This window comes from Lathamus discolor, chromosome 4 (assembly GCF_037157495.1).
Source record: "Lathamus discolor isolate bLatDis1 chromosome 4, bLatDis1.hap1, whole genome shotgun sequence".
NCBI classification, from domain to species: domain Eukaryota; kingdom Metazoa; phylum Chordata; class Aves; order Psittaciformes; family Psittacidae; genus Lathamus; species Lathamus discolor.
Genome location: NC_088887.1, coordinates 95,743,815 through 95,757,174, shown reverse-complemented (window position 1 = coordinate 95,757,174; position 13,360 = coordinate 95,743,815). Strand labels below are relative to the sequence as shown.

At 42.2% G+C, this 13,360-nt stretch overlaps 1 protein-coding gene across 2 annotated transcripts in view; it reads left to right on the top strand.

The window, feature by feature from the left end:
- The first annotated feature begins 1,184 nt into the window (after window positions 1-1,184).
- The window catches only part of EPSTI1 (epithelial stromal interaction 1), a 52,541-nt gene continuing 40,365 nt past the window's right edge, over window positions 1,185-13,360 (top strand). For both annotated transcript variants that reach the window (XR_010612371.1, XM_065678190.1), the window contains exons 1-2: window positions 1,185-1,467; window positions 12,321-12,379. Coding sequence is in view for 1 of the 2 variants with exons in the window: in XM_065678190.1 (XP_065534262.1) it covers window positions 1,271-1,467; window positions 12,321-12,379 (256 nt within the window). In the remaining variant the exon portion in view is untranslated. The remainder of the gene's footprint in view (window positions 1,468-12,320; window positions 12,380-13,360) is intronic.

Sequence of the window (13,360 nt, the reverse complement as noted above, 5' to 3'; positions counted from 1 at the left end):
AGCCTCTGCAGAATGATTTGTGCGCAAATGAGGATCATCCCAGCTGCAGAGTGTGTTAGAAGAGATGGTGGGAGGGAAAGACTACTGATGCTATCATCACTGGGAAGCCCTAGGACATATGTCCTGCTGGATGTGGCACCTCTTGGAGGTGTGCTGCTGGTGATGGGGTCTCATATGGCACCCCAAGGAGCAGCATGAACACCAAGCAGCCTGTGGATCTCCATGTGGCATTTTATTTTGCTACTTTCCCAGCATGTGTAGTGTGTGCTGTAAGACCTACACAGTGACAGTCAGGACACCTGGCCACAAAACAATCCCTTTAGCAATGTGGAGTTTGTGCAGCTTGAGCAGCTGAGAACCAAAAACGATAAGGTCTGTGTGTGTAGAGCTGGATTTCCCTTGCTCTGCTGCATAAAGCTTGAGTAGCATTACTAGTTCTTTTTTCTTTGGTTAGGAACTGCCAAACATCTTTATTTTACTAGTGATATTGAGCAGGTTGCTGGTTTTCCCCAGCCCTGCAGACCCCATAGTTAACAGTAACAGTGGTTAGATGCGTTCACTGAAGGGATCTGTGTTTTCACTTAAGAGGATCATGTATTTGTCCTCTATTCATCAGGTAGAGTTAGGAAAGTCAAAGTAAAAGGTTTTCTGGTTGAGCAGAATTGAAATGCAGAATCAAAGCTGTGCAGGACCATTACCTTAGGATTTATCTGAGGGTTAATTCTGAGTTTCGCTTTCATTTTACTTTGTACACTCCTGAAAAATAGAAACCAGCAAACCCTCTGGAGTTATTCCCCTCTGTCACAGGGAAATTTGAAATGCTGGGGTAAAAAATTGTCAGAAATATGGCTTTCAGCCAGACCTCACTGTGCTTATCATAGAATCGTAGGATCGTTTAGGTTGGAAAAGACCTTCAAGATCAAGTCCAAACACTAATCTAGCACTGCCAAGTTGACTACTAAGAACATTTTAGGATGAAGCAGTTTATTCCAAGACAGCACAAACTGCTGTTGATTGTTCTATTAGCTCTGCTGTCACCCCATGACTCCAGTCTGCCTGGGTGCTGTGGTTAAGATGATCAATCTGAGCTTCAGCTAGGGAGTGACTCAGAATCCAGTGCATGATTTTGCATGTGTTACAGCTGAGAGTCCAGGCAGGGGCGGGTCTTAAAAGGAGTTGAAACTAACTTGTGAGAAGTCGGAAGTTTTGAGTCTTTCTCTATCCTTAGCAGTGATACTCCTTTCTGACAAGACACGGTACTCCTGAAGCAATGTCTGGAATTCGAGGATGGAGGGATGGCAGCAGGTACAGGATGGCTGCTACTTCTGGTACCCCAGGATCCTCTCAGGATTACCTCTGGGATAGCAACAACAAAAGAGAGGAGGCTGAAAACCCCCAGAAGCCAACAACATCTAAAGAGGAGCAAAGTGGCCAATCATCAAGCTACCAACAACAGCAAGAGCAGCGGTAAGTAATAAGGAGCCTGACTAAGATGATGTTTCATGTATCTGGTGCCTGTTCTCCACTTCACTCGAAGTGTGCATCTTCAAAGGTGGAAATACTTTATAGAGATCCTGTAAATAGGACTGGGCACAGAAGCAGAATGTCTTCATCCTCCTGCAGCCACCTGTTTCCTACATGGGACCTGAGTTGCTCTGGCAGGCTTCCTGATAGCATGTCTTACACCTTGTGTGGTAGCAGTGGCCAGTTCTGTAGATCTGGATATTGGTGTATGTGGTGTCTGTTTCTTGGTGTCCTTTTTCAAAGTGAAATTTCAAATGTGATTCTAGCTCCCTGTTTTCTGTCTCCTAATATTCATCCTGCAAAGTCTAAAAATACTTCCTTTGGCATAACAGATAAAGGATAAAGGCTATATTTCAGCACTGATCTGAATGCAATCCAGGACACAGAACAGCTTCAAACAACTTATGCTGACAAGAGTAAAACCAAAGCTTCAGCCCTCAATTTCATTTTAGGCTTTATTGGCATCTATGCTCAGCCCATCTCTGATGTTCTAGTGACAGTTCTCAGATGGCTTGTATAAGCTCTAACTTGCACATGTAATGCAGAATAGAAACTGAAAGTAGCATGTGTGTGTGTGTATTTTATGTGTGTGTGCTTACTACAAATATGCTTACCTGACCAAATCTAATTCTTTACAGTCTTTTTCCCCAAATGTGCTTTTTCTGAGCTATTAGTAACAGTGCATGTAACACTGCATGCTATTGTATGTGCTGACTTCGCTTAGTTTTTCTCTCCTCCCCCCTTCTTTCAAAGTGCAGCTGATGGAAACTGAAGACTGTTTCAGTTTCCTTTCCTTTCTTTTGGATGAAGAATGTGAAGCCGCGCTGTGAAAGAGGTGGCAGGCTGCAGACTGCAAGCGGCCATCAGCAGCTTTCCATTATAGCAGCTTTCCATTATAACCCACAAATGCTTGCCTACTAGGCAGTAATGATACAGGGACTATTAAGAGCTGGGTAGCTTTGAAATCTCTCAGCACTTTAATGGCTGACTTTCAGGAGAGCAAACAGCCATTCCTGAGTTACAATCTTTGTTTATTTCCTGCCACTTCCAAACATGAAAGACCCTCCTTCTTGCCTGCCCTAACACTGGCATATATCCACAGTGGAGTGCAGACAGCCCTAAGTTTGCTTGTGTATTTGTGCTATGTGTACTTTTTTGTTGTGTTTTAGAGGGGCACGGAGGCCACGGGGTGGATAGCAAGAGTTTTCCCATTGGTATAACTGTCTTTGCCAAGACTTGGTCTGGGATACAAACCCCATGGTACAGGTTATGTAAATGCTTAACCAATTGGTTAGCCTGAGATCCCCATAGAATTGAAGGCTAGAGCAAATATATTCACCCAGATTCTGACCAGATGATCACAGAATCATAGAATGGTTAGGGTTGGAAAGGACCTTAGAATCATAGAATCATTGAATAGTTAGGGTTCGAAAGGACCTTAGAATCATAGAATAGTTAGGGTTGGAAAGGACCCCAAGATCATCTAGTTCCAACTCTCCTGCCATGGGCAGGGGCATCTCACACTAAACCATACAACCCAAGGCTTCGTCCAGCCTGGCCTTGAACACCGCCAGGGATGGAGCATTCACAACCTCTCTGGGCAACCCATTCTAGTGCCTCACCACCCTAATAATAAAGAACTTCTTCCTTATATCCAATCTAAACTTCCCCGGTTTAAGTTTTAACCTGTTAACCCTTGTCCTGTCACTACAGTCCCTGATGAAAAGTCCATCCCCAGGATCCTTATAGGCCCCCTTCAGGTACTGGAAGGCTGCTGTGAGGTCTCACGCAGCCTTCTCTTCTCCAGGCTGAACAGCCCCAACTTCCTCAGCCTATCTTCATACGGGAGGTGCTCCAGTCCCCTGATCATCCTCGTGGCCCTCCTCTGGACTTGTTCCAAGAGTTCCATGTCCTTTTTATGTTGAGGACACCAGAACTGCACACAATACTCCAGGTGAGGTCTCACAAGAGCAGAGTAGAGGGGCAGGATCACCTCCTTTGACCTGCTGGTCACGCTCCTTTTGACGCAGCCCAGGATACGGTTGGCTTTCTGGGCTGCGAGCACACACTGAAGCTGGCTCATGTTCATTTTCTCATTGACCAGCACCCCCAAGTCTTTCTCCGCAGGGCTGCTCTGAATCTCTTCTTTGCCCAACCTGTAGCTGTGCCTGGGATTGCTCCGACCCAGGTGTAGGACCTTGCACTTGGCATGGTTAAACTTCATGAGGTTGGCATCAGCCAACCTCACAAGCCTGTCAAGTTCCCTCTGGATGGCATCCCTTCCCTCCAAGCATATCAACCGGACCACACAGCTTGGTGTCATCGGCAAACTTGCTGAGGGCGCACTCAATCCCACTGTCCGTGTCACCGATGAAGATGTTAAACAAGACCGGTCTGAACACCAATCCCTGAGGGACATCACTCTTACTGATCTCCAGTCAGACATTGAGTCATTGACCACAATGCATGCGGCCATCCAGCCAGTTCCTTAAGAAGAAAGAGCATCTAATTCCAACCCCTATGATGGAATCCTCCTCAAAGCTAAATAAGCTTTGGGGGAAGAATAATTTAAAACCCTGTTCCCTTTTTTGTCTTTATATGATGCTTACAGAAAGTTGTTGTGCCTCCACTGCAGGGACTGCTGATTGTTTTTCTGCTATGTGATATGATTCTGCGTTTTCATAAAGTTGCAACAAAGAATTAAATCTTAAACATGGAGTGTACAAATTAAAGTCAGCATTACTATGTAGCTGGTGAGGAGAGGTGAGGGAAAGGCAGATTCAAACAGAAACCGTGTAGTACGAGTGGGAAACATACTCAAAAAGTGAACAAGACTGGTGTTTACTTCTTTCAAGGAGGGGGATGCTAGCAGTCAGTCTGGATGGGATGAAACTGCTTAAACTATGATTTCCTTTAACTAACCCAGGCTGAAATGGTAGATGGTGTCTGAAATGCTGAAGGAGGCAAAGGCTGCTCTTTATTCTTGAAAAATAAAATAGCTATTTCATTCATTGTTATCTTCAGCTCTCTCAAGTTATGTTTCAAGCAAGATCTCAGATTAAAATGTAATTTTAACAGTGATAAAGCTGACTCAGCCTTTTAGCCAACACACCTGTTGAACATGATCTTTAAAACTAAAATGCTAAGACACCCTCAAAGTAGTCCAGGTTTTCAGACTCTGGGATAAGCAGGGGTTGAACAGAGCAGTTGGAGAGCTGAAGTCATAATGTATCAGTAGAAATAAAAATGCATAGACTAGCATTAAACTGGAAGATTTACAGAGGGAGCATGAGGGGCCCAAGCTGGATACCCCCATGCCAATGAGTGCCTCTATTCCAGCTTGTCTGCTGCTTCCTATTTTTTGAAAACAGGCAGGATGTGGTTTTGCTGCCAGCAAAGCAGAAGTTGGAGTCTCTTTTGAAGTCTCTGTATGAATTGTTTCCATGCAAACCCTCAGTCTGAAGCTGTGCTTCAGAGCAATTGGGAATGGGAAAACACCTTTGCAGCATGTCAGTGATACCTGGTGACATTTCATGTAGACTGGACACATGAAATACATATGGGATGTGGCATGTTGTGGTCTTATCCACTAGTCAGTATTTAAACTTGACTATTAAAAAGTACAAGATGAGCAACTGATATTAGAGGGTAATTTTTCTCTTTGGAAAAGCCCTTATATCTGTCAAGGCTGAGAAGTTATAATAAAATGGTCCTAATTAAGAAAAATACTTTTTCAAATGTAAAATTCAGATCAAACTTTGCACATCCCCTTATAGTTATATATAGTATATGATTTCAGGCCATGGAGAAAAAATCACCAGGATGACAAGTGCTTGAAACTGCATATAATAATAAGCTTGAATGTAAGTTACTTCACTTTGTCTGCTAAGTGCCATGAAATTAACTTGTAGAAAGTGAATTCACAAATTGCCCCTGTTCATGTCTATTCAGAAACAAAAGCCTGTATGAAGAAAAAGTGGAGGAAATTGGGGAAATTAGAGGCTGAACTATAGCTACTGCCTGAAAAAGAAAATGCTGCTCTCATTCAGCATTCTGCCCTTGGCACCTTTAAAGCTGGCAAGAATAATATTGGTTCTGGTAAAATTCATTAAAAAAATCAAATTCAGGTAATAAAATGTGAAGATACATTGTCACACAGCTGGTAACAATCCCTCATCATTTTGTATGAAACGAGAGCAGAGAATGCTTGACTCGTAAAATTGTATTCTTTGACTGCTGGAGCCAAATCCATCAGGGTTTTTCTTTCCTTCCTTTTCCATTCTTCATCCTAAATTAAAAAGAAAAATATCCATAGTATTGTCAGACTTCTCAATCTTTTTCTGACAGAGTATATTTAGCAGTTCTTCTGAAAATTTTATTTTGTTTCACAGTCTGAAATTTCCTTTTAAAAGCACCAAATTAGCCTATGAAATGGCAGGCAGATGCTTAGCAAAATGCTTCTTTTACCCACTGCCCTGTCAGTGGTGGGAGTCCTAGAAGGGTAATTTGAATTATGGACAATCTGTTTACAGCTGGGTTCTGCTGCACAGGAGAAATCTCCCAACTTTCTGTCTTTCAGGCTGATGTACTAATCTTTACAGCCTAGAGATGCCTGGCTTCACAGTGGTCAGTAGCCAGCCTTGTCTGCAGCCAATTGTCTGGTGGCAGGTCTGCATAAAAGGGTAACTGAAGTAAGATTTCTGTTAGTCTGGATTCTGGTGGCTGCTGTGTTCCTTATAGAGGTGGGAGTAAGCCCTCCTAATTCCTGTATTAGAAGGTTTTCTCAGAAGACCATGATGTTCACAAGACCTGGCATGTTCCCTTGGTGCATAGCTTGATGAGGAGCTGTGGTGAGATGGTGGATAAAGAACATAGAATCATAGAATCATAGAATAGTTAGGGTTGGAAAGGACCTCAAGATCATCTAGTTCCAACCCCCCTGCCATGGGCAGGGACACCTCACACTAAACCATCCCACCCAAAGCTTCATCCAACCTGGCCTTGAACACATATGGGAGGGTAACTGTGTTTGGGCAGGGGAAATGAACGGACAAACAAATACTGTGAGGCAGAAGTGGATAAAATACATTGTTGAAAAGAAGTGGGGGAAGCAGAGGTGTACAAGCCACTAGTGTGTGCCTTAATCTCAATGGGATACTGCATCTGACCTGCTCAGCTCTCCAGGCATGCTGGCAAGCCTGACTCACAACACATGGATACCTCTGCAGGAGGTAGCTCTGCTCAGCACTGGTATTGCCGAGCCCATTGCCCAGCCTGCCCACTTATGGATACTTTGTGCTCCTCATGGCTGGTGACTGCCATGTGCTCCAGCTGGCTCTGGCACACTCGCTGCATCCCTGGCACTGTGCTGTGCTGAGATAGCTGAGCTGCTTTGGGACCTGGGGACAGCATAAACACAGCTGTATTTGATTTCATCAGACTTTGTTGGGTCTGATATTAGCCTATCACACTGGCACAGCGAACTCACACTGGTGCCCGAGAGTGTATGCTGTCTAATGGCATGTTAGCATTTCCAGAGAAGAGAGAAAGCTTCTCTGTGAGCCAAGTTTGGCCTGAGAGATACCCTTGGCTCACTGGTTTGGTCCATCACTGTGACAATTTCCTTAGAGCTTTAGAAGGTGGTTGAGATCATCCAAAATGGAATGCTGGCTGAAGCACCTGCTGTTCTTTCTACTGTGCTGTCACATGCCGAGCCCTGACCAAGCTGCTGAATCTGAGCCCCATCTTAACTCCTGGAAATTCAGTTCTGAGATTTACTCTTTGGACCAAATTATAACTTCAGGAATTTCTCTACAAGCTTGTGGGTAACAGGACTGAGATTTGATTGCCAACAGCAGAACCACAGTTCTGTTGCTTTCCTGCTTGTTTCTGACTCCTACCTTCTCCTGAGCCTCTCTCTGCTGCTGTTTTCCTCCTGCTTTTTCCCCGCATAAGTTCACTTCTGCAGGATTTAACTCAGTATGGCAAAAACGTTGTCTGTTTTAATGAAAGCTTTAGCTAACCAGACGGACCAGATAGAGAAGTGAGTTACCCTGGCTTAATAAGCTTCCAGGCATCAGATGAACTGTGGTAATTAAGTTCACAGTTAGCCTGTGGCAAAAAAAGGACAAAATCCATGAATGTAGACTTTTGATGATAAACATTTTCTGCTAATGCAGTTTATTTTCTGCCTCTCATGTAAAGAGTACACATGCAGCTAGGATGAATCAGACAGTGTATAGTGTTTAGGCCCAGTAATTCACTTTTGTCTCTGAGCTGCAAACTGGTAAGATGCTGCTTTGGATAAAGATGGAAAGGGAGAGACTCAAGCCTGTATACAAGGTTTGTATACCCTCCTGAAGCTCTGCTTATGGCAGTGCCATGGCATAGAGCATATTGAGCTGTGGCTGTCAGTTATTGCTAGCATCTGGCCTGGTGGGCATCGCAAAATAGGAATACCTACAGGGCAGTTGCCTACTCACTGGGATTTGGCATCTGGTAGCCCTCTGACTTGGCAGCTTCCATGGTGCTTAGCAGCATATGGCTGTTTCATCAGGCATGGGAGCATTGGTGAAAACAATACTTTGTGGTGTCATGGATGCTCTTAAAGCTGTTCCTGATAATTGACTGCAACGTTTAGCTTGGTGCATCTTTGAATGAGATTTAACAATTGTGTTTGGCACTTTGGTCCCTTTTCTCTTTTAAATTCAGTCTTAACATATTATTTAATGCAGTATTTCATCTGTATCTTCCCTTCTGTCCTTTCTCCAAACTGAACCTGCCCAGATCTTCTTCCCAAGCTTTAATCATCTGTGTTGCTCTCCAGCTACACTCAGATTCAGTCTCTTACATAGAGCCCATTGCCCAGCAGAGCAAAATATTTAGCTTTTAGCTTTGTGGCGTTCATGTACCTGTGCACCACAGCATAAAACACAGTAGAACTGGAAATATTTTACAATAGCCATTACTTTTGTAACTCTTTAAATTACTTCACACATCATTGGGAAAGCTCTCCAGTGGTGGGTGACTGGAGTAGGCTTGAGGAAAAGCTCAAGGACACAGCTCTACAAAAAACATTATTGGTGAATGGCACTTCTCATGTTTTTTCAATGTTAGAAATAAGCTATTTTATACAAATCTGAAAGAAAGTAGAACAAAGGTTTCTGTGGTCTATACCCTTAAAACATTGAAAAGGTGCTCTTGAGTAGTGCTAGTTAGATGAATAGACTTATACACAGGATGCAGAATTTGAGATAGCAAACATGGTGTTCTCTGTGTTGCTGATCACTCAAACTATAAACTCGCTTTGGCAATTTTCTGTGACTCTGTTGCATGTTTCTCCAGGTCGAAATGTTTCTCCCTATATATCTATTTATATATATATTGTTATCTAGGTACTTAACTTCCCACTACTGTGGTATTTGACATCTATCTGAAAAATCATATGAGGTTGCATTTTAGTTTTAATTCAATATAGATACATTCTCTTATTGGGTTACAACTTTCTTATTTTCATTAATATCTGTTCAGTCTCTCTAATTAGTCAATACATTGCCATGTTCTGTGGACAAAGTAAACTAAAAAAGTCTTATCAAGCTTAGTATGATCTATAAAGGTAGAAGACAATTTGCTTCTCCTTTTTGAAGAGTTATAAAGTGGGTAAGATGTTCTCCCCACCTCCTCCAGTGACTTCTGTATTTTTATTTATAAAACAACCCTACTTCAAAGATAGTCTTAAGTCATATAACAATAAGAATCACTGTTAGAGAACCTGTAAAGTTAAATTCTTTATTGTCTTATTTGGTTGTGAATTTTAAAGCACTTCATATACTGGTATAAAGTATAAAAAGTCTGTATACCACTGATAGCTTCAAATTTTCACATTTCCTTAATTGCTGCCCAGGTAAGTAGGATAATATGCTCCAGACTTATGGCTACTGTGACAACTCAGAAACTGACTGGAATATTAAATTGACAGGCTGTAGCGGGTTTTATGGGCTTTACTGGATCAGAGGTTTTGTCTGAACAAAGAAATAACATGCAATATCCTGCAAATTCGCTAAAAAAACAGGTGAAAGCTGGTAGTGGGGTGTTTTGCATTAACCTGCTTTCCTTCAAAATAATCTCAAGAAAACAAGGGACACTCGGTATGGATTTTAATTTTATCATTAAAACTGGTAGGGCAGGTGAAGTCTCTAAAGCAACAGCCTGTCTGTCTCCCCTCCTGCTGTAGGCTTGTAGACTTTCACCTACTCCACAAGAAGTTTACCATGTGCATGCTCTTCCTTTCTGCTGATCCCAGTACCCATACCTTACGTATCTATCTCTCTGGAGACAAAGGTGAACAGTATAAAATTAGATAAACTTACTAATGTTTTTTCTTCTATTTTATGCAGTAAAACAAAACATGTAGTATAAGCACTAGGTAATAGACAACCAAAAGGTGGTATCCTGTTCTTCCTTACCCTCTCCCACTGGTGACTTGACATCCTAATTTTATTTTAACTTTGCCTTTATTTGAAGAACATGGAAACCATACTGGCCTTTAATTAAACCCTCTTTTAATCACAATGACTTTAAACCTCTCTTTGGAAGACAGAGCAGAGCTTTCCCTGGTGATGTGTATTTTCACCTCTAAGCCTTTCATAAACTGATTGACCTTTCCTGTATTGAATGTGCTGTCCTTCTGAGCTCAGAGATAATGACCATGGTCATATGTCAGAAGAGTGGCCCCCACTTGGCCTCCCAGACTCCTAGCCTTCCAGCCAAAAAGCAGAAGCAGATAAAGGAAATGATTCATGGCATAAGGGCTAGAACTGATACCGTGATTTCTCATGCATATGCAGACAGACATTTTCTTTTGAAAATGATTCCCAATATTTTAAAAAAGCAACCAATCAAACACTGTTGGAAATCATCAAAGTGCATCTGATGATGTAAAAACTCTATTGTCCTCTAGTGCTGTGAAGCAGTGCGACGTCTGAGATGCACTGATGGCTTTTTTGGAGGGTGGAAATAGGTAGCCTTGCAACCCAGCCATTTTTTTTTTTTTCAGTGACAAAGAGAGGGGGCTGTAAGACCCTTATTTTTTATGCAGGAACTTGAGAGAAGTATGATCTTAATATCTGGAACAGCCAAGAAAAACTACTAAAAAAAATCATGGCACTGATAACTGCACAGCAGCTTGTCAAGGCAGTTTGGGATAAGGTAAATGCTACTACTCAGTCAAATAAAGGAAACTCTGACGAAACATCACTGATGGGGAATGTTATGCCATACAAGAGGGCTGTCAAAACTTCTTTTAAGTAACTTTTGTACTGGTGAAGCGAATGCCAGAGGGGTGTTGCTGCTGTCTTAGCTCCTGCCTTTGAGGGCCTGGGATTTGGTGAAGTGAAGCGCAGTCTCATTGGTACCAGGCTATGCTGGCAGGAAGGGAAAGGATCATACTGAATGGCACCATTAAAGTTCACAGCTCTATCTTTACTAGTTTAATCTCATAAATTAATCCACAGCCTCCTGGAATAAGTCTTCAAAGAGAAAGAGGTAATTGGATATAAATACTTTCCTTCCCAAACCCGGAATTACAGTGATACAGCAGCAGGCAGCTTTTTGCACTTTGATCTCCTTGCAAGATTTTTATTCCCTCTTCAGCTTTAGTCTCAGGCCTCATTCTCTCATTACTTTTCCACAGCCAACAGTGGTCTCTCTGCTTTCTATTTTGTCCTCTACTCAGCCTCTGTGGCCCTTTTTTCTTTTAAGAGGCTCGGCCTTCACCCCTTATTATTCTTTGTTGTCTGCTCTTCTCCTTGGGCCTTCTTCATAATGAAGTCAGATGAAATACTTGTGACCATGCATTCAGCTAAAACCTTGCTGAATGCTGCAGAGAGACTGAGCTTACTCTGATACGTGGAGCCAACTGCTCTTAATGCTTTTCTGGTAAACCTGCACCCCTGTGGCTCAGCCTCTGCTGAGCAGGAGCAGTATAAATTCCTACCTACACAATACACTGTCTGATAAACCCCTTTGTTTTCTCCAAGTGGAACTGACATGTTTTCATCACTCTTTTGATCACCTGGAGTCTCTAATACACTCTGAACCCTGTCCTGCCTCTTTGCTGTCACGTTAGATTGATAGCTCCCTGGGACAGCAACTGCATTTTGAATTGAGTCTAACAAACACAGCCTTTGTCCTGATTCAGTGAGTCGCACCTTAGGTATGACAGCAAGATAAATACACCCAAGGAATTCCTCCTGCCTGACAAACACAAGGCTGACAAAGAAGCTAAGGCTTGGGAAGAGAGCAAGTCACCTGGGTCCATCACAAACAGTATGATTTTGCATGTTTCTTCTACTGGTTTTGGGCAGACTGCCTAAACCTACAAGGCGGTGCCCGTGAGGTGCCCTTGACGTATGGGGTGGGACTTCCCAGCTCTTCCCAGTAGACTGTTCTTTGTGCTTGAGCAAGCTGTGGAAGTAGTTGTCTACTGCATGGAACATTCTGATTCAAGGAAGTAATTTGGTTTGAAATGCATGAGTTTTGAGGTCAGCAATCTCGCATGAGGCTTGAATACGAAAAGTGAAGGCTATGCTCAAATGTTATCCTTGGTATTTGCAGCCAACTCCAACAATAACAAGTATTCCTAGAGTATTTACAAAAAATTCCTGAAGACCTGAATCAAATTAAATACCAGGTTTGATACAAAGTTAGGTGGTACAACAGCGGAAAGCTGATGAAGGAGCCCCCATCTAGTCCTGGTTTTCTGCAGACCGGAAACTGAGTGTTTTCTTTCTTTTTAGTGTCGGCCCTTATGTCTTGATAACTCCAAACAAAACCAGAAGAAACCAGCTGCAGCAAAGTAAGTTGGGTTTGTCTAGTATGGTAATAACCTTATTTCTGTTTGAATAAATGTATGGGTTTATGCACTTTATTGCCTTTGCAACTTTCATCCTCATTTTCACAATGTTTTTCTGTGTGCAGTGGTAACAGTGAAGTCAGTGCTATGAGCATTCTTCATCATAATGTAGGCATTTTATAGGGTTAACTTCTCATCTGGCTAAACTTCATGAAGAATAAGCCTTGTTCAGGAAAAACGTTTTGGTAATTTCAGTGCCGGAGCTGTTCAAGTTGGATTCTACAAGACTCATCTGGAATTAGCTCTGTCCCACTTTTACGGGATTGAGGTCAAATGGCAGAACACAACTTCAAACACTCTCTGGGTTAGGGGGAGGAAGAAGGAAAAGCAAGTAAGAAATGTTGAGATTAAAGCAACTAGAACCACTGTTGGTTCTTGAATCTCCATGTAAGGACTGTAGATGGCTCTTTAACGAAGCTCGTAAAGATCATTTTAGATGGAAAATATCCGTAGATATAAATTCACTTTTGCTTGGCTTTAAGTCTTGCCTTTGAAAGTAGCCAAGCAGGATAACTTCTACCAGAAAGATTTGGTGGAGTTACAACAAGAGCCGGTTGTAAAAGAAATTCTGTATGCAGAGGTGACCAAGCACTGCAACCCTACATTCCTGGCTGTTTATTTGTGTGAGTTATGAAAATCTGAAGGAGTGTCACTCACATTTTGAGCCCTCAAGAAAACAGTGCAATTAAATCATTTCTTCTCAAACATAATGAGTTCAGCTCAAATGCTTCACCATCAGATTGGTGTAGGGCTGGGTTTCCTTTGGCTGCAAGAAAGAAAATGGATTTTTCCTGAATCAAACTATAATCTTCTGGAAGGAGAAATAAAAACATGATCTTAGAGCTAGCTCTGATGTTAACAGCAAAGATGCTTCTGCTCTAATAAAGATCTGTTTTCACTCTGTAACACCAGTGTTCAAGTTTG